This window comes from Podarcis melisellensis, assembly GCF_964234715.1.
Source record: "Podarcis melisellensis genome assembly, chromosome: 17".
Lineage (NCBI taxonomy): Eukaryota > Metazoa > Chordata > Lepidosauria > Squamata > Lacertidae > Podarcis > Podarcis melisellensis.
In genome coordinates, this window is record NC_138534.1 from 17,310,370 (window position 1) to 17,331,976 (window position 21,607).

The window sequence follows — 21,607 nt, forward strand, 5'->3', positions numbered from 1 at the left end:
TACTCATACTGAAACATTCTGAGCATTCTAGCAAGTAAATTCTATGACTCTGAATTATATGTACCAATTGGGCAAAGCTCCTCCAAGAAGGATTAGGGAGGAGCGAGGAGGAATGATAACTATTGGAAGGATTAGCATGCACCTATGATATGAAAAGTTAAAACCAGCCACACAAGCCCTTTATTATCACGAGCATGAGTTTTCTGTTTTCATGCAATTATCTAAAGGAGAAAAGAGTGTGCATTGTGCTAAAACATCTCTCCTCTGCAGTAATTGTTCTGCTAATGATACAGAGCTTTAAAATAATGGCTATTGCCTATTGATAGTTACTACCTTTAAAATTTTTTTTTAAAAGCTGCCACATTCCTTATATTTGGAGCACTGTGTAATTATATCTTAAGGTAATAAGATCACATGCATAAGAGACAGATTTATACTGTGGACTGGGACATATTTAAAGTACACTCAAAATAATGTTAGGGACAAAAGTTATGGTTTTACAGCCTGATCTGAGAGAGCGCAATGGGATGGTTTGGCTGCTTATCCGGCCAAAAGTCCAAATAACCTTTCCTCCCAATTACATATATACATGACTGCATCCGATCATCACTTATGGTGACAACATATGACATTCATACTGTTTTTATTATCTGTTAGTGTATCTGAGAACCGTAGGCTCAGTCAGATTAGAGCAGTGGTGGTATTTGTGGAACAACTGTATGACCTTTTGGAAGCAAATATCATTTTTGTAAATATACAAAAGATGAGGAATACTTGGCATTTATAGAGTTCGTTTGAAGTGTCCAAAGTGCTTTGCACATATTATCTGGCTACGGGCCTGTAAAGTAGGCTTGTAAACTAGGCAACAAGGGGAATCATGCAGATGAATGAGCAGAAGATAAGCTGGACCATGGTTTGATAACCCACTGCTCAGTTCCCACCCTGAAGCAAGGAAAGGATGGTCCTGGAGGAACGACTCCCTGGAAATCATATATAAGCTGCTCTTTGGAAATATAGTGGAGTAGAAGAGTAAGCCTGTTTTGTCATTAAGTGCTATATGCATTCCACAGAAGCACAGAATCACAGTGTTAATTAATTAAGCATCTTAAAAAGCAGAGACATCACCTTGCTGACAAAGGTCCATATAGTTAAAGCTATGGTTTTCCCAGCAGTGATGTATGGAAGTGAGAGCTGGACCATAAAGAAGGCTGATGCTGAAGAATTGATGCTTTTGAATTATGGTGCTGGAGGAGACTCTTGAGAGTCCCATGGACTGCAAGAAGATCAAACCTATCCATTCTTAAGGAAATCAGCCCTGAGTGCTCACTGGAAGGACAGATTGTGAAGCTGAGGCTCCAATACTTTGGCCACCTCATGAGAAGAGAAGATTCCCTGGAAAAGACCCTGATGTTGGGAAAGATGGAGGGCACAAGGAGAAGGGGATGACAGAGGACGAGATGGTTGGACAATGTTATCGAAACTACCAACATGAGTTTGACCAAACTGTGGGAGGCAGTGGAAGACAGGAGTGCCTGGTGTGCTCTGGTCCATGGGGTCACGAAGAGTCAGACACGACTAAACGACTAAACAAAAAAAAAATGTATGATAATTGTTAACAACATATATAAATTTAAGAAGTGTTTAGGAAAATACAAAGAAATCCCCAGCTCTATAGAACCAGAGATGTGGACACCCCTTCTTGGGTGGAGAAATTGTTCAGGGGAGGACTAAATTTCTCCAGGGAGTAGAAGAAATTCTCTGACAGTTTCTCAAGGCAGGAGCTCACCAAGAGCCGTGTCACATGCAGCTTCCTATCCACTTTCCCTCCAAGGTTTATTTTGAAGCCCCTTTTGCAAGTGGTAGTTAACAACAACTGCTGAGCTGGCAAGCTGGCCACCATTTTGCCTCCTTTATTGTCCTCTGGACCTAGCCTTGTGGATAGAGGGAATGGTGCCAGGCAAAGATCTGGAGAAAATTCATCAGAGGGGCTTTCCTTTTGGTAGGAGGGCGAAAGAAAGCGAAATATCAATTAACTTCTGCAAGATAATTTATGGTACTTCAGTTAACAATTGTAAAAAAAAAGGGGTAATAACGAATTAAGAAGGAGGCAGTTTACCAAAAATGAAAAGAGAACCGTGCAGAAGATGAAGGAAGTCAACTGGAAGAAAAGAAGAACTGAAATATGGTGTGTGTGTGTGTGTGTGTGTGTGTGTGTGTGTGTGTGTATATATATATATATTGTTCATTATCTGTTCTATATATGTTTTCATACGTTACTATGGATTATTTGTATTCCTTTGTTTTTCATTTGTGTTTTTTTGTGTTTGTTTTTCTTTTGATTATGCAGTTTTACAGTTGATTATGCAGTTTTACAAGTGTGGGTGTGTATGTTGAAAATAAACTCATATAAACTCAATAAATAAAAAAAATAAAAAAGAAAGTGAAATAAACAACCCTCATACTTTTTCATTAGCAAAAAACAAACAAACAAACAAAACCCTTCAGCTTTCTTCCTAGTGTATTTTGAGTAAATTTGAATATTTACTTGGGAGCAGGTTTCTTTATGTTTGGCAAGGATGTCTCTCTCACAGCATTTTCAAGGATGTACCGGTAGTTTTTAAAATATGGCAGTTGGGTTGTTTCACCCTCGCAGTAATGATAGCTTTTCCATAAGATGCTTTCTGGCGTCAAGGCTGTAAAGTCTGCTTAAACTCACTTCAGTGAAACAGTTTTATTTAGCTATATTCCTATGCATGTTTACCGAGAAGTCTCACTAAGTTGAATGCATCCTACTCCCAAGGAACTATGGTTATAATTAAACTCCCTTACGCCTGCGCCTGAAATTAGTGCACTCACGCAATGCTAAATAAATGCATTTAGTTTACCTTTTGGATTTTGCAGCAAATCAGTTCAGGTTCATACCCAGAGAATGCAACAAAACTTCCACTGATTATGTTTTTTTTAAAAATGGCTTTCTGCAGTCACCTTGCATGTTTGTTTGCTTTGTGCCTTGTCCATATTGATTTCTGGGTTTCGGTTACTCAAATTCTAGGGATCCTACAGAAAAAATATATTTCCCTTTTGCAGTTGTAAACCAGTCTCTGTCACACGACATTCACACCCACCTCCACAAACTGAGTGTGGGTAGTCAATAATCTGTTGAAAGTGAATGTGATGCCTTTGTCCAAAAACATTTTATTCATGGCAGACGCAGTTGATGGACTATATGGAATTGGCTGAAATGACTGGCAGAATCCGGGACTTGGGAGAGGAAACACTGGAAGAGGACTGGAAAAAATTTAAGGACTATTTGCAAAAACACTATAAGTTGTATGAATGTTAAGAAAAATGCATGACTAAGAAAATTTAGCTTCAGCAACGTGATGATGTGAATTCAGAATTAAGGTATAAGAAAGAAAAGGCGGAATTATAAGACAAGCTTATCATGTTTATTCTAATTATATAAGAAAAGGGATACAATTATGAATTTAGAAACATGATAAATTGAAAGATATAATATGTAACGAAACAAGGTAACAAATTGCTGATGTTTTTACCGTAGGGAACACAGGGTCTGGAGGATGTGGGGAAGTCCAACTAGATTGTGAAAAACATTATGGAAAGTTGGATTTTATCTATATATTTCTTTCTTTATCTGCTTTTTTTTCTTTCTTTCTTCTAAGCTTTATATCTGTGTTTGTAAGAAAAGAAACTTAATAAAATATTATTTTTTAAAAAAACATTTTTATTCAAGACTATTTATTGTGTCCCCTTAGCTCATTTGAAGAATCATCTCAAGATCAGATTGGGCAGCTCCAGATTAATTCTGTTTCTGAACACAATTTTTCAACAAGCACTGACTCTGCATTCATCATCTGAGGCCCTTCTCCGTGTGACTCCTCCTCGAGAGGTCTGGAGGGTGGCAACACAAGAACGGGGCCTTCTCTGTATTGGCACCCTGTTTGTGGAATGTTCTCCTCAGGAAAGTTCGCCTGGCGCCTTCGTTATATATTTTTCGGCGCCAGGTGAAAATGTTCCACTCAGTGCTATTTTTCTAGAAAAAGAGGTGCTGAAACTCACCATGAACACCTCCCTCCTTCTCTTCCTAGCCTGGAAACCTTTAACAACTACTTGAAGTGTAATAACTGGACAAGCGACTGAAGGTTGAAAAAAACTATGCATTTACTTCCTTGTTTGGAAGCCTATAACATCCATTCAATCAGGCTTCCTCAACCTCGGCCCTCCAGCTGTTTTGAGACTACAGGTCCCATCATCCCTGACCACTGGTCCTGCTAGCTAGGGATTGTAGGAGTTGTAGGCCAAAAACATCTGGAGTGCTGAGGCTGAGGAAGCCTGCATTAGATTTAATACAATTGTTAATAAGTTCACTGTTTCCTGAAATAACATTACCACCTGATACAGCCTTTGTTTTATCCGCTTTGTTCTGTAAAATAAATATTTCTTATTGGTTCAACTTTGGCCTGAGTCTCCAAGTATCTAAGATTTCCCTCACACAAAATCCAAAAGATAACCGGTGGTGGTTAAAATATACTTAATAGTAGTCATGCAGAGTAATGGGTTCCTCACACAGCCCTTCTGATCAGGGGAGCCTAGTTAGGATACAAACAACTATGTTTTGCTTTATTTTTGCTTGAGGGTCTTTGAATGCTGAGAGGGTTTTCCTGTGAGAGGCAGACTAATAATGATAATAATAATAATAATAATAGGGATGCGGGTGGCGCTGTGGGATTTGCCGATCGCATGGTCGCTGGTTTGAATCCCTGCGGCGGAGTGAGCTGCCGTCGTTCGGTCCCAGCTCCTGCCCACCTAGCAGTTTGAAAGCACCCTTAAGTGCAAGTTGATAAATAGGTACCGCTTTATAGCGGGAAGGTAAGCGGCGTTTCCATGTGCTGCTCTGGTGCCGGTTCGCCAGAGCAGCTTCGTCACGCTGGCCACGTGATCTGGAAGTGTCTGCGGACAGCGCTGGCTCCCGGCCTCTAGAGTGAGATGAGCGCACAACCCTAGAGTCTGTCAAGACTGGCCCGTACGGGCAGGGGTACCTTTACCTTTGCCTTTCCCAATAATAATAATAATAATTATTATTTATACCCCGCCCACCTAGCTGTTTTCCCCCAGCCACTCTGGGCGGCTCCCAATAGAATATTAAAAACACAATAAAACATAAAACACTAAAAACTTCCCTAAACAGGACTGCCTTTAGATGTCTTCTAAAAGTCAGCTGGTTGTTTATTTCCTTGCCATCTGATGGGAGGGCATTCCACAGGGCAGCCACCACCACCAAGAAGGCCCTCTGCCTGGTTCCCTGTAACCTCACTTCTCGCAGTGAGGGAGCTGCCAGAAGGCCCTCAGCGGGGGACTTCAGTGTCCAGGCAGAATGATGGGGGTGGAGATGCTCCTTCAGGTATATTGGGCCGAGGCCATTTAGGGCTTTCAAGGTCAGTGCCAACACTTTGAATTGTGCTCGGAAATGTACTGGGAGCCAATGAAGGTCTTTCAGGACCAATGTTATATGGTCCCTTACAGACGTGTGTCCCTCACTGCTGGGTGTGCATGTTGTGGAAAGGGCCGGTAGTTATTTAGTGAGCTTGAGATGCTCTTGAGCGACCAATGTGATTTGAAACACTGGGTGAGGGAAGGAGCTCCTCCAGGCTCCTGTATTCCGAATTGCCAACCTACTGTGTTGTCTTGCAAAATGCATGCTTTCCCCATTCTCTGCCAAACTCAGCACGCCAATCGTGATGTGGCTGTTGCCATGCACGAGAGCACAGCCCTGGAATAAATCCTTCCTTTCCAAAATAGAAGAGCGGTCTTGTCACACAACTAATACAGCTTGTCTCCTGGTAAAGGGGTGTGTGGGGAGAGACGGGGTGGTGGAGGAAATCCGCTGACAGCCCTGCTTTTACAGATCTCCTTGACAGGCAATCTTGGGCTTATGAAAAGGTAATGCAGCATTAGCAAGCCCGAAGCAGAAAGGTGTAAGATAAATGGCACGGCCCAGTGGTGTAACTCGCGTAGAGTACAGTAGGCATCTGAGAAGTGGGATGGCAGCATAAAGACTCATGCGAGGCTTGCATGTTGTATATAAAGTGCAGATGGAAGTTATTTTGATTAGATTTTTTTAAAACAAGTGCCGTAAATATTTGGAAAGGCATTACATTCCAGGAGATATCTGGATCTTTCTTAAAAGGTAAAGGTAAAAGTACCCCTGACCGTTAAGTCCAGTCGTGGACAATTCTGGGGTTGTGGCATTCATCTCGCTTTATTGGCTGAGGGAGCCGGCGTACAGCTTCCGGGTCATGTGGCCAGCATGACTAAGCCGCTTCGGGCGAACCAGAGCAGTGCACGGAAATGCCGTTTACCTTCCCGCCAGAGCAGTACCTATTTATCTACTTGCACTTTGACATGCTTTCAAACTGCTAGGTTGGCAGGAGCTGGGACCGAAGAACGGGAGCTCACCCCATTGTGGGGATTTGAACTGCCAACCTTCTGATTGGCAAGCCCTAGGCTCTGTGGTTTAACCCACAGCACCACCTGCGTCCCATTTCTCTACGTTAGTTCTATTAAATTAAGATGATGTAGTAATTCCTACCTCACGTGGCTTTTAACCTCTGCAGATATGAGCTACACCAAGGTCAAGGACCGTCAGGTAGCTGCTAGTGCCCCAGAAGTGCTCACTGCTTCTGCCACCTATCCTGTGTCCCCTGTTCCAAAAGGCCAAGTTTACAAGCCATCCTTTGAAATCCCCCATAGCATCCTTTGTTATGCTTTGTTGGGTACTTCCAGGGCATTGTGGGAAATTTTAAATGGCAGCTCACAGCTTCCCACTGCTGCCCCTATGGAAGCCCTCAGTATGGGGTCCACCAGCCAGCGGTGGAGCAAGCCAACTGGGCGCCTGGGGCGGCATGCAAGCCCTGTGCCCAGGGGCGGGGCCAGCCACCTACGGGGGCAGGGCCAGCTGGGGCGAGATGCTCCGTGGGGCCTCTGAGCAGTCTGCCTGCCTCCTCCCACTCAGCCACCCTACAGCTGAGGGGGAGGCGGCGGGCAGACCGCTTGGGGCAATGTGGAGCCTGCGGGCACCCAAGCCACCATGTCACTTCCAGGAGAGATGCGTGGCTCGGGCCTGCTGCAGGCCCTGCGGTGAGTGCCGCCCACCATTTTGTCACCCCCCTCTGTGTGGACACCCGGTGTGAGCTGCAGTGGCGTAGCGTGGGGGGTGCAGGGGGGGCGCAAATCCACGGGTTAGGGGGAGCAAATTATTTGCCTTGCCCCGGGTGCTGACAACCCACGCTACGCCACTGGTGAGCCGCCCCTACCACACACTCCTTCCTCCACCCCTGAATAGGACACAGCCCCAACAACTGTTTTCAGTGCCACTGCCAAATCCTAGTTCGCCACCAGACTTTAACTCTCCCCCCGGAAAGGATCCAATTGCATACCTAGAAATATACAGTAGGTTTATTTAAAGTGGTTTAAAGTTGCAACAAACCCACTTTTTTTTTAACCACTTACATTTTTGCAATTAGGAAAGTGGTTTTCGCAGTTAGGAAAGCTTGACAAAAAAAAAAAAAGAGAGTGGACATTGCCTCGCCTCAGGCGAAGTTTTGCAGAAGGCAATCAGGATGAATGCTCAATAAACAGTTGCAAAGGGAGAAGAAATGACAGTGTCCCTGAACAGACCCAAAGTACATTTCTCTCACGACTGAGAAACTGCAATGAGTCCCCACTTGGAGAGGAACAAGGAGCAGATCAGAGGGTCATGTTTCAAGATGGTCCTCTCTTTTTTGAGAAATCAAACACTAGCTGTACTTAATTCATTTTAAAAAAAATCTGCATGTTGTTCAGTCTCCCAAGCAAGATTTGACAAAATGGAGGAAGCCTGTTGTGCTCTAAACTATTCTTCACTTGCAGGGCACTGTGACTATTTTCGGGTGAGATTCAGTCACACACTTGGAAATTCAGGTTGTACAATTATAGCTGATTGGGAGGCCTTGCACACACACACACACACACACACACACACACAAACACTGCTAATCCCCCAAAAATCAGATAGGGAAAGAAATTGGCGAGTTAGATCATGTTTCCTTTGATACAAACAAATCAGAACCGAGGCTTGGAAATAGCCAACACTATCTCATCTCCCTGCAAGCAAATCAGGATGGGTTGTCCAGAAATACTCAAAGTATCCCTTCTGCCAACCCTTGCATCTCTTTTCTCTCCTCTGACTCCCATAATGATGCGCTGCTTACTATAATGCAACTTCCAGCAGAGCAGGCAGGCAGGGAGATGTGTTGCAAAACATCTGTCAGTCTGCTATCATAGCCACATCTATGAGGTTGGGCTTAAGAAATTCTCTCTTCTCCCCTCCTTCCCTTTCTTTCTTTCCAGAGATGCTGAAAAGGGGCATCTGTCCTGCAGTATTCTTGGCTGGCCTACATTCTAAGCTGACTCAGGGTTCTCTAGTCTCCAGTGGAAAGGTAACTGGGCTATAGGCTACAGTTCCTCCTCCTGGAAATTCCCCTTTAACACCCCCTGTTAGCTCAATAAAAGCAGTGTTTAAATAACCAAAGTGCCTTCATTGAACTATACTTGCCATTTCCCTCCCGCTTCTTAGTGAGATAAAATAGGGATAATTACAAAGAGGGATGAGCAGGTTTAATGAAAGCCAGTTTCTTTTTGGTATATTCCTGAAGCAGCAATCATCATCTGTTTGGCTTTTGAAGAGCAACAATTATAATCACTTAAAACCCCCAAGGGGAACAAAAATAGAATTTAGATTAGCATATAAAATATACAGCTGGATTGGGCAAGCTTGCAAAAAAAAAAAAATTAAAAACAAAAAATTTGGGAAGATCATTCTCATTTGAATGCTATTCAGTATCACAAGCAAAATGAGTTCGAGAGGATTTCACATGCATCTTTCTCCCTTTAATAATAAAAAAGGAGACAACATTTTGAATGATTTTCCTAAATAACAGGACATGCAAAGCAGCTGAGCTTAGAAAAGATACCCCAAGGCAGCAAGGCTATATCAAAGTGAGGGGATGTAGCTCAGTGGCAAAGCACATACTCTGTTGCAAAAGAGTCGCAGGTTCAATCTCAAGCGATTTCAGGTAAAGCAGGGACCCAGCTGCTAGATGACCTAATCTGTACTACCATCATACAAATCCATTTTTTAAATTAAGAAAAGAGACCCCAAATGCATGTTTGGGCTGACCTAAAGGTGAGTCTTGGGTCTGAAAAAGGTAAAGGCTACTGACATAGACATGACTCAACAAGGTGATGGTCTGACTCCATACAAGGCAACATCTTATGTCCTAAGTACAAACATCCCTGGGCGGATGTGCAGAATAAAAATTCTGGACATAATTCTGGACGTATAGCAACCCTGATTTACTCAGAAGTAAAGGATACTATGACCAGTGGAGCTTACTCCAATGAAGTGTCTATCAGTGGGCAGCCTAAGTTTCTAACATCTTCTAAGGCGGTGGTTCCCAACTGGTGGTCCACGCATGCCGTGGGGGTGGTCTGCACAGCAGTGGAGGAAGCCGATTGGGCGCCTGGGGCGGCGCGTGTGTCCTGTGCCCAGGGGCGTGGCCAGCTACCCGTGGGGTGGGGCGAGCTGGGGCAGGACGCTCCGTGGGGCCTCTGAGGAGTCTGCCTGCCTCCTCTCACTCAGCCGCCCTACAGCTGGGGGGGGGGGGGAGGCCGCAAGTGGACCTATTAGGCGGCATGGAGCCTGCGCGCGCCCAAGCCACCATGTCACTCCCAGGAGAGACGTGTGGCTCGGCACACTGCAGGCCGTACGGTGAGTGCCGCCCGCCATTTTGTCACCTCCTAAGTGGTGACACCCGGGGCAACCCGCCCCCCACTGCACCCCCTTCCTCCACCCCTGGGTCTGCATAACCCACCCAGGGGGTTCTGTGGCACCATTCACATAAAATCAACATTTCAAAAGTAGGGGGTCCATTGCTTGGCTTTTGAAAAACGGGAGGGGGGGGGTCTGCAGTACTTGGCAAATTGAGGTCCATGCATAGTAACTGAGAAGCCAATCAAGATGGTCTAGAGTAGGCACAGGCAACCTTTGGCCCTCCAGATGTTTTGGACTACAATTCCCATCATCCCTGACCACTGGTCCTGTTAGCTAGGGATCATGGGAGTTGTAGGCCAAAACATCTGGGGGGGCCAAAGGTTGCCTAGAGACCAGGGTGGTGAGCATCCTTTTTTTTCCCCAACTACATTTGCTCATGGGCAAACTTCTGATGGATACATGACAGGGGTACTTAGGGACAGAAGTGGGCAGGGTACCTGATGTGACTATTGCAGTAAGTGAACAAATGTATAGGTTGAGATCCTGATGCATTTAGGGGATCCTCTGTCTCATTGCACTGTTCTGCTCCGAGCAAACAACTGCATGGGAAACATGCTGTGATAATTCAGTAACTGAATGGCATTCGTTTGCAGTGAAAACTATGCAAACACAGCACACACATTTTGTCTTTTTATAAAGAAAACAGTAATCATAAAAGTTGTGTTTGAGAAAGCACTGAGCTGCCACTTCGCTTAACATTAAGGTCTTATTAAAAAGGGCACAGCAAGTTCCCTCTCCCCCCCCCTCCCCACATACACACTTTTTTCCTGGGCTCCCTTGGCCATCTGTTTCATATTTCACATGCACAGAACAATACTATGCACTGTAGCATGCAAGACCCCATCAGTGCTTGCTCAGTTTAATGTGAAATCTAATTGCCTGCTTGCTTAGAAACAAACCAACAAAAAGTGTGGGGAGGAATCAAGTGCAAGGACATCATATGCTGGTGGGCAGGGAAATCGAGAAAACTGGATATCCCTCTCCACAACATGTGTCCAAAACAGCATGGTTAGCATAGATGACCGGGCTTGTGCTTTCCTACATTAAAGACATCGCTGCATTCTTAGAATGCACCCGCCAGGACGTCAGAGCTGGGCATATTTTTAGAAGAAAATGCTTGACTTGCCAACAAATGGCAGTCAAAAATAGATTCGCCCCTTCCCCTAAAGAAGCACAACATTCTCAGCCAGCCACTCCTCCAGAAGTACAAGGACCCCGTTTTGCTGATTTGCCTCTTTTTTAGGGTTGCTAAAAAAATTAAAATACATGACTAAGGGGCAAGACAGCTCCTGTATCTGCAAGAGTTGGGCATAAGAGAGCATTTAAGCAGCTTATTGTTGTGGGGTAGGGAAAGCTGTGCTTGCTGGAATCATTTCTTCGCACAACACACACCTCCCTTGCTACCAGAAAGTTCAATGGAATTTTCCCCTGCAGTGTGTATAGGTCTGCAGTCTAAGTTAATTTTGCTTCTGGTTCCAGAATCGGAGGCATTTAGGGGGGTGAGGGAAAACAATCCTGTTGTGAACCCACATGTGATGGAGTCGTCTGTATTTGCCAGCCTGAGCTCCTTTTGGGAGAGAGAGTAGGGATGTATCAGAGGAGGGTGGGAAATCAATTTAATAATGAACAAAGTGGGATGCCAAGTTGTCAGCCATCTCACTTCTTTTCAGGTAGACATGGCTAAGCCTGGCCTAAGCATCTCACATATTTCTTTTCCTTCCATGCTGGCCATTAGATGTATCAACTCATAGGCTCGACACCATGGGTAGGCAAACTAAGGCCCGGAGACCGGATCTGGCCCAATCACCTTCTAAATCCGGCCTGTGGACGGTCCTGGAATCAGTGTTTTTTTACACAAGTAGAATGTGTCCTTTTATTTAAAATGCATCTCTGGGTTATTTGTGGGACCTGCCTGGTGTTTTTACACAAGTAGAATGTGTCCTTTTATTTAAAATGCATCTCTGGGTTATTTGTGGGACCTGCCTGGTGTTTTTACACAAGTAGAATGTGTCCTTTTATTTAAAATGAATCGCTGGGTTATTTGTGGGACCTGCCTGGTGTTTTTACTTGAGTAGAGTATGTGCTTTTATTGAAAACGCATCTCTGGGTTATTTGTGGGGCATAGGAATTCATTCATTCCCCCTCCCAAATATAGTCCGGCCCCCCACAAGTTCTGAGGGACAGTGGACCAGCCCCCTGCTGAAAAAGTTTGATGACCCCTGCTCTACACACTGAGTGGCTGGGGAGAGAAGCGTTGCACTTGGATTTTGCTTGTGGGCTTCTCACAAACATATTTGCTTTTTCATAGGCTGCCAAGCTAACCTCAGTTCTCAAATATTATAACGAGCAGTTCTAACGTCGACTCAGCTGTGTCTTCCAGGATATGTGCATGGATCATTGGAAGGTGTAAGTATCTTTTGTCACGTTTCCTGTTGCAGGGGGTTGGACTAGATGGCCCTAGGGGTCCCTTCCAACTCTATAATTCTATGATTCTGTGATCTGGTTGGCTACTATGAGAACAAGATGCTGGACTAGATGAGCTGGTGGCCTGGACCAGCAGGACTCTTATGTTCTTAAGGTCATTTACAATTTGCCAGAAGAGAGGAAACACAGCAACCATAAAAGAGGTCAAAGGATATAGCACATATTTGCTTGATATTTGCAAGTTCTAATTTATATGTATTGATGCCAATTTGGAAATTATTGCTATAATTGAAACAGAAATGCAATGCAGCTCGCCATAGTGAACTGCTGACTTGTATTTCTGCTTGGTTTCCGAGTATGTTTCCGAGCACAATTCAAAGTGTTGGTGCTGACCTTTAAAGCCCTAAACGGCCTCGGCCCAGTAGACCTGAAGGAGCATCTCCACCCCCATCATTCTGCCTGGATACTGAGGCCCTCCTTCGAGGGCCTTCTGGCGGTTCCCTCACTGCGAGAAGCGAGGTTGCAGAGAACCAGGCAGAGGACCTTCTCGGTGGTGGTCCCCACCCTGTGGAACACCCTCCCTTCAGATGTCAAGGAGATAAATAACTATACAACTTTTAGAAGATATCTGAATGCAGCTCTGTATCAGAAAGCATTTAATGTCTGATTTAATATAAGCAGCAAGCCACTCAGAGTCAGTGGTGTAGTGTGGGTTGTCAGCACCCGGGGCAAGGCAAGTAATTTGCGCCCCCTAACCCGTGGATTTTAGGTAGGGGCAGAGCTGTGAGTGCGAGCGTGCGCCCCCCAGATGTTGCGCCCGGTGCGGCCGGCCGCCCTGTACCCCCCACGCTATGCTCAGAGTGGCTGGGACAACCCAACCCAATGGACGGGATACAAATAATAACATTAGTAGTAGTAGTAGTAGTAGTAGTAGTAGTAGTAGTAGTATAATTATTACTATGCCATTCAAAGTAAGAAAATGCTGATAATTTGTAGTTATTATGAAGCATGAAAGATTATTTATTCTTGAATGTATCAGAGGAGGAATGCTGTACACACTTCAAGATGCTATTAGCCATGCAATAAGAAAAGACAGGCACAATATCGAAACCTTTGTCTTAACCCCCACCCCACTTACCAGGAACTCCAAGGCATGGAAAATAGGCACGAGTCACAGAAGCCCCGCCTCTGAACACTACTCCCCCCTCCCCTTCCAATTTTGTGGTTTATTTTATTTTATTGACAAAGTAATAATAATAAAAAATAAAAAATAAAAATGTGCAGCCTACCCCTGAGACCATTCCATTGTAACTATCGAACCTCTTGCAATGGTTTGACCCGTTTCCGTTTTAACAGTACAAATTCTACAAATACCTGCCATATCTCCTGTGAACACTACTTCCCCACTCAAAACCAGAGCCCCACACAACTTATTTAAAGTTGCTGCTGTTTTTTTTTAAAAAAAAGTCAGATGATCATATCACTGATCTCTCCTACATGGTAGAATGCCTCCTCTGAGTTCTGTATGCCTTTGCAAACAGGAAACCAAAGAGCTGTGTTTATACATTTCCTGTAAATGGAACAGGAACAAATTTCTCGAAAGAATTACATACTTTGAGCATGGCATCCTGTAATGCAGGGCTGAGAACCTGGTTGCCCTCTACATGATGCTGGATGCTCAGCCAGCCCCGGCCATCATTGCCAACAGTTGCAGACTTCATCTTTGCGTTCCATTGCCATTTACACACAACATTTACATTCTCCAACACCACCACATTTACATCCACATATGTGTGTGTATGTGTGTGCAACACCCCCAACAACTGAAAATCACACTCCATACATCTGAAGAAGTGGGCTCTAGTCTACAAAAGATTAAATAACAATCAAATGTGTTACTTGTTTTTATTTTTGGTATGTATTTTCCACTTTATTCATAAGACTAATCTAGATCATCAAGACATGGCAACATTTCTACGTTCCCTAAGTCAATAAAAAAACTGAAATAACACAATCTCCTTAAGCTTCTCTTCTTCACTCGTGCTTTTTAGGTGGGAGGGGAGGGTTTTGAAAAAGAAATTTTAGAAAGATGCAACCATACCCTCTTTTTTTTTTGTTTCTGCTGCTCATTTTGGCTGCCCAAGCATCTGTTAGGAGCATAGGGCTGGTTTTTCTTTCTGGTTGGTGAGTTGCTCTCCTGGGTACTGAAACGCCTTTTTGTGCAACTGCCGCACAGGTGTAATTGCAACACTTGCACAATTCTGCAAACCTCCCATTTTTGGACATGATAAATCACACAAATCTCACACTCCTTTTACAAAAATCATAAAAAATGATTTCACAGTTTGCTTGTCACTTCCTCCTCAAGAAATAATTTTTTCCCCTCCACAATGAGTGCACCATTTTGTTTTGTTTTGGCACATGCAGAATAAGGCTAAGGTTTGGCTCCTTTCCCACACTGTTGTATAAGAAATTTCTACAGCTAGGGATCATCTCAGGGATAGCTTCCCACATCATGATTGCCATGTAACACCAAGGTACGCCCTTCCCCATCTGACCTCCCCTTAACAGTATATTGAAGCTTTTGTATTTTGAGATAGCAAGACGCCTTCCCTAAATCTTGCAAAACTTGCACGAACAGGAGAGTAGCTTCCTACTTACTAACCAACTAGCATCAACATCTCAACTAACATCCCAATACTGGCTCAAGAGAGCTTGGTCCAAGAGGAAGGACCTCCTAGAGGTGTCGTTAGTAGTTACTGACGAAATCTTCGTCCGCAGTTCATATTGCCATCACTTGTAAACACTATTTGTTGTTCCGAAACCAAACAACGCCCTCTTTCTTTGTGGTACCTCTGGTTACTGTAGATGCTAACAAGAAGTGGAGACATATACAATGCAGTCTGATGTGCTCCTCACATCTGCTTCCTGTCTTGCAATAATCACATGGAGTATATTGCCTTAGGAGTATATGTGTATACTAAACATGTACAGTGGTACCTTGGTTTGCATACATCTTGGTTTGCATACGTTTTGGATTACAAACACATCAAACCCGGAAGTGTGTGTACCGGTTTGCAACCTTGTGGATTACAACACATTTTTTATTTTTATTTTTGGATTACAAACAATTTTTGGGGGGGAGGCCTCATTGGTGAAAGCGCGCCTTGGGTTACAACCTGTTTTGGTTTAAAGATGGACTTCCGGAACGGATTATGGTTGTAAACCAAGGTGCCACTGTATACTAGATTTTCTGCTCCAGAAAAACTACTCCAGGGACCATAACAACAAACAACAACAACAACAACTTTATTGTTTCTAACTCTGGACATTCTTGTAACAAAATATTAAAAACATGATAAAACATCAAGCAATGCAGAGTGTTCAGTTGGGGACAAGGTTCATCTTGGACCAATTAAGAGGTTTTCTGATGGATAAGGAGATGTGATCAATGTCAAGACCAGATAACAGACCTTTCATGCAAGCTTCATCCCTTTCCAGCACTTTCTGGGCCTACTGTGGACCCACCCACCCCTTTTAAAGGAAAACAATGATAACCAATTTTTGGAGGCAACTCTGGCTTACATAGGGTGGTATTCTGAGCCGACCTCTTGAAATTTATAAGCCTAACATTATTTAGGGCCTAAGGGTAAAGGGTAAAGGGACCCCTGACCATTAGGTCCAGTCGTGGCCGACTCTGGGGTTGCGGCGCTCATCTTGCTTTATTGACCGAGGGAGCCGGCGTACAGCTTCCAAGACATGTGGCCAGCATGACTAAGCCGCTTCTGGCAAACCAGAGCAGGGCACCGAAACGCCATTTACCTTCCCGCCGGAGCAGTACCTATTTATCTACTTGCACTTTGACGTGCTTTCGAACTGCTAGGTTGGCAGGATCAGGGACCGAGCAATGGGAGCTCACCCTGTCACGGGGATTCGAACCGCTGACCTTCTGATCGGCAAGTCCTAGGCTCTGTGGTTTAACCCACAGTGCCACCCGCGTCCCTCTATTTAGGGCCTACTTTTGAGTAAAACTGAAGACCACTCACATGTGCCTTCTGTAAAATGGAATCAAAGGTATTAAGAATTTTTCAGCATAACACTATTTGATTTCTTTTTTCCAGCGAGGAGCACAGCGGTCTGTTTTCAAGTTGATTTCACTTAGAATATAGGGCGATAAAACTTCCCAAACAGAGCCAGCCCAGCCATGACGCAAAGTGAGGAGACTGCCTTAGGCAGCAGGATCTACAGGGGCAGCAGATTTGGCCTGCAATGAATGCATCAATTACAGCTGCTGAAAAAATAATAATAGCAGCAATAGGATGCAATATGAAACCAAAGAGTCCAGCTTCTTGCAATCTGCCTCCATTGGGGTTAGCGGGAGGTGGGTAACTGCAGCCAAATTTCTCAGAGAATCAGTACTTGAAATGGTGAATCAGTATCAGTTACCTAGATGCATAAAGATGCAACAAAAGGAACAAGGCACTGAACTAACTTCATCTTAAGATGGTGTTTCTCAGCTGCTTTGAATATGTCCCTCTTTCTAAACTGGTTCTATATTTCAGGTGGCCAATGTTTCAAAACCAAGCCCTTCTCCTATGCTTTTTCTCATTATCTTGATACACACACACTGAGAGATGGTAAACATGGTCCTAATGTTGACCCCCGTTTCAGTAATAAAAGTGTAGCTGGAGAAGCTGCCAATCATCCAGAAAGATAGCTAGCCTAGCCTTCTCTTGAGTTTTTTTTACAGCAGCTAGATCTGCTTTTTTGAAGCATGGGCATCAGTCTTATCTTTCCTAAAATATGCACTTTCAGCTGCTATTAAAGGCGCAGTAGCTAATAAAAACAGTGAGCCGGGAGAAAGGAGATGATTGGCTGCACCTCAAACATAACAGCCAGCATCAGCCAATCTGGTGCTCTCCAGATGTGGTTGGACTCCAACTCCCATCAGCCCCTGCCAGCGTGGCCAAAGGTCAGCAACATCTGGAGGGCACCAGATTGGCTACCCCTGATGCAGACAAACTGCTCCTCTTGAAAGACTCCGCCCCCGAGGCAACTATTAAGGCAGAGCAGCCCTGGGATCCTTTCCGACGCCTCCCCTCCCCATTTAATAAGATCACATTTTATCCACCGGGCTGCAAGGCGAGGATGCAAGTTTAGATGTTGCTTCCCTGTCTCATGCTTAGGGACTTTTCCTTCCCTCCGCCTTTCAGCGGTCGTGGAAGCCTACTAGGCAGCAAGTCTACTCGGGAGTAAGGCCCATTGAGTCCAATGGGATGCGTCGGGTTGCAGCTCGAGCGAGAAGCTGCGTGGTATTTAGGTAATGCCTTTGGTGTGCGTGTCAATTTCTCTCTAGCGCTGAGCTGATGCCAGTTGATGAATGGGAGGGTTAAACACACACAGAGAGACAGACAGACCAGACGTGCAAGCGAGAAGAAGACGGGTCTAGTTTTTGAATGGGAGACGGAGTTCCATTGTTCTTGGACGGTGCTAGATTATGACTGGACTCTCTTCTCTTCTGGGGCAGAATTCAGAGCACAATCCTCAGGTTGTGGGTCTGATTCTGGACTGAACAGAGACATACATAGAGATATGCAATACATATATCGTATATGCAGATATATATATATTTGCACATATATTTTGCAAAATCCTTTGGCAGGCAGACAGACTGATTCTACAGCCTTTGCCTTGCTTCGCATGAAACAGCTGAAGTTTTCCCCAGTATCGCTTTCTGTGCACTTTGAAAGCGCTTGGGTGGTTATTCTGAAGCAGTCCCACCCCCCAAAGCCTCTCTTACTCCCCCCCCTCTCCCAAGAAAACACGATCCGTGGTTCTCTAATGCAAAAGAAGAGAGAGAGAGAGAGAGAGAGAGAGAGAGAGAGAGAGAGACAGAGACAGAGAGAGAGAAACTGTAATAATAAAAGGGCACTTACCATTGCAAGCTCATAATGCTTTGTCACAACCTTTACATAAAAGAAGTCTTAAGAATTTTCTAAGCGCCCGATGCTGGGTGTACCATAAGGGTAAGTAGGGAGGAGAGACCAGGACTTGAAAGTCAATTCTATAATCATCTCCAAAACAAAAGGAGAGATGGGTGACCAATCAGAAAGGAAGCAGCAGACCACCCCTCTTTTTTCTCCTCCCCACCCCCACCCCCCAAAAAAAGACCAGCCAGAAAGCATTGGGGAGACAGATCCAAGCGATTATCATCGGGAGAGCGCCTGGTTTTGAAGAATGATAATGAGAGAGAGAGAGAGAGAGAGTGCCCAGTCACTTGTATCCAAAGGGAGAAGAGCGGGGTGGGGGGAGGAATAGTCTTCAGCAACTGAAAGCCCATTTCGGTTCACAATCTCTGATGTAGATTTCCGGTGATGGATGGCTTTCCTTCAATGAAACCCTTTCTGAAGGCAGGCAGACAAGAGGACGTCCACCGTTTTCTCTCTGTGCGTAAAAAGCATACACTCCACTTAACTGTGGTGTTTTGAAATGCCACTCTCACATTTTTTTGACGTATACTTTTTTTTTTTAAGTGTAACCCTAAAAATGTAATGTGTAAATGAGATATATACATGTGTTGGAAACGCATGAGTCATGCAGGTTTGAGCCTGGTAAACGAGGAGTAGTTATCACTTGATGGCTGCAACATTTCCAATATACCACTTCAAGTGCAGGGTTTCTTGGCAGGCTCTTTTTCAGATATTCATCTGTCAGTGGTCATGCAATGGTTCACACGTTTGATGGACAGCTGCATGTGTGAACTGATACCACTGAGGTGATGCGAAAGGTCTGTCTGGAGCATTATAGATCTGTGATGACCCATTCTCACATGCAAAAGAACCCTTTGATCAAGTGGCAATGTGCATTCTTCAGGGTATTCAAGGGCTGAGAAGTCAAACAATGTACACAGGGCACACACACACAGCTGAGAACTCAACACTTTCTCTCCATGCTTAACCCACCCACTTTCAATGCACTCTGAGCTTCATCCCAACACTTGTGACATCATATCCACGCCCAAATTCCTTGGCTCAACAGGACAGCTTTTGTAGGTTGTATTGTTTCATTTGCCCTTGTCTTCTGGTATCTGGTGCTGTGGGTTAAACCACAGAGCCTAGGGCTTGCCGATCAGAAGGTCAGTGGTTCGAATCCCCGTGACGGGGTGAGCTCCCGTTGCTCGGTCCCTGCTCCTGCTAACCTAGCAGTTCGAAAGCACAAAGTGCAAGTAGATAAATTGGTACCGCTCTGGCGGGAAGGTAAACGGCGTTTGCACGCACTGCTCTGGTTCGCCAGAAGCGGCTTAAGTCATGCTGACCACATGACCCGGAAGCTGTATGCCGGCTCCCTTGGGCAATAAAGTGAGATGAGCGCCACAACCCCAGAGTCGGTCACAACTGGACCTAATGGTCAGGGGTCCCTTTACCTTTACTCTGGTATCTGTTCAGCTAGTTCTCCATTGGCAACCCCTCCTTCCCTCAACGGTTCAAGCTGAAGGTACACAGCAAAAATATTCTGTTATGTAGACTGGGGTGGAGAATCCCAGGTCCAGGGGCCAAACCTCAGACGCTCCAGGCTTTCCTTGAGTCCTTTGGCCTGAGAGAAATCTGTCCGTGAGCTGTAACGATGCCTCTCTGTTGTTTGCCTGGAATGAGGGAGGTGCTTGAATGGGTTTGGTCTACAACAGGGTACAGCAACCATTTTCAGCAGTGGGCCAGTCCACCATCCCTCAGACCATGGGGGGGGGGGCGGACTATATTTTGAAAAAAAATAAAATAATGAATGAATTCCTATGCCCCACAAATAACCCAGAGATGCATTTTAAATAAAAGCACACATTCTACTCATGTAAAAAAACGCTGATTCCTGGACCGTCCGCGGGCCGGATTGAGAAGGCGATTGGGCTGCATCCGGCCCCTGGGCCTTAGGTTGCCTACCCTTGGTCTACAAAGTCAGACTGTAGGCTGGAATGTAGAATGGTCTGTGTCACATCCATTGCTCCACCCACATTTGCCTCTGGCCCCGCCCACCACCACCTAGGGGCTCCCCATGAGACACTGAAGCCCTCAGTCTGAAGAAGCTTCTCCATCTTTGATGTAGACCAGGTCACAAGTGTATCTTGTTGAAAATAACCATCACACAGACGAAGCAGAGCAAAATGAAATCAAATCTGACAACAGGCTGAAATAAGGCCTTCTAGGAAGCACAGCGGACTTAATTCCAGATCGTAGGGCCTTTCCAACGTTATGTAAGGGCTAAATGCCAGTGCTCCGTGATTAATCGTTTTAACTACAGCGAAGCTCAATAGGAATTACTGATTAAAGAATGAAATGTTTATAACAATCAATGATTAGTCCCAAACCATTTTATGAACCCCCATCAATGAAAATTGCAGCTATTAAATGGATTGCAGTCAACCGAAGGAGAAAGAGGAGAATGAAAATAGTATTTTCCTTCACAGGGCTAGATCAACATTTGGTCCCCAAATCACACACCCCCCCCACACATTTATCAATCGGTACATTTCTAAATATTAGAGCTTTCTGGGGGAGGGTTGGTTGTAGGGAACATATCTGATATAGTCTTGTTCATTTGCCTTTAGTCACTCCCCCCTCCCCAAGGTACCAGTCATCTTCTATAGAGTCATAAATTATCTAGGCTGAGTATACCTGAAGGATAATCTGTATCCCGCCCCCCCCATTTTCTAAAATGAGCTGCCGAATTTCTGCTTCTGAGCACTATGTATTTGTGAAGGAAGTTCTCTGGATGCGTCAAACAGGGCCTTCTTAGGGGTGGCTCCATGGCTATGGCATAACCTTCCTTAAGAAACTCACTAAGAAAGGCAAGGATAATTCATGCAACTGCGAAGACCTACAAGATTGCTTCCAGGCATTTAGCAAACTTGCAAGGTGGCTGACTGTGGAGAGCACTGACCATATGAAACATCAGCACCTTCTTTGGGTGGGTGGGTGGGTGGGATGGAAACACAACAGGCAAAACATGCAAGCGCGCATGAGATTGCAATCTGAGCCTTGCTATTGGAGCTCTTATTTCCGCATGTATTTTTTATATGAAATCACTAGAAAAAAGGGGGGGGGAAGCAAAGCCCCTGCCCTCAGCAGTGCAATCTAAAAAGGTGTGATGCAAAAGGAGACACATTATGGTAGTATCATCTGCAAACTTAATAATTGCAGTAGATGGGTCAGAGGAAATACAGAAACTGGTAGACAGAGGCAGAATGCCTCTGACAGTATAGGTGGAACATTGCCATTAGCAGACTTCCATATTCTTCTC

General features: G+C 44.7%; 1 protein-coding gene across 1 annotated transcript in view; it reads right to left on the reverse strand.

Annotated features, from left to right (window-relative positions):
* Nucleotides 1-18,368, reverse strand: part of ELAVL2 (ELAV like RNA binding protein 2) — a 165,246-nt gene extending 146,878 nt beyond the window's left edge. Inside the window, exon 1 of the mRNA XM_081894542.1 lies at nucleotides 18,253-18,368. Coding sequence (XP_081750668.1) covers nucleotides 18,253-18,266 — 14 coding nt within the window. The 5' untranslated portion in view covers nucleotides 18,267-18,368. The remainder of the gene's footprint in view (nucleotides 1-18,252) is intronic.
* Nucleotides 18,369-21,607: the final 3,239 nt, after the last annotated feature.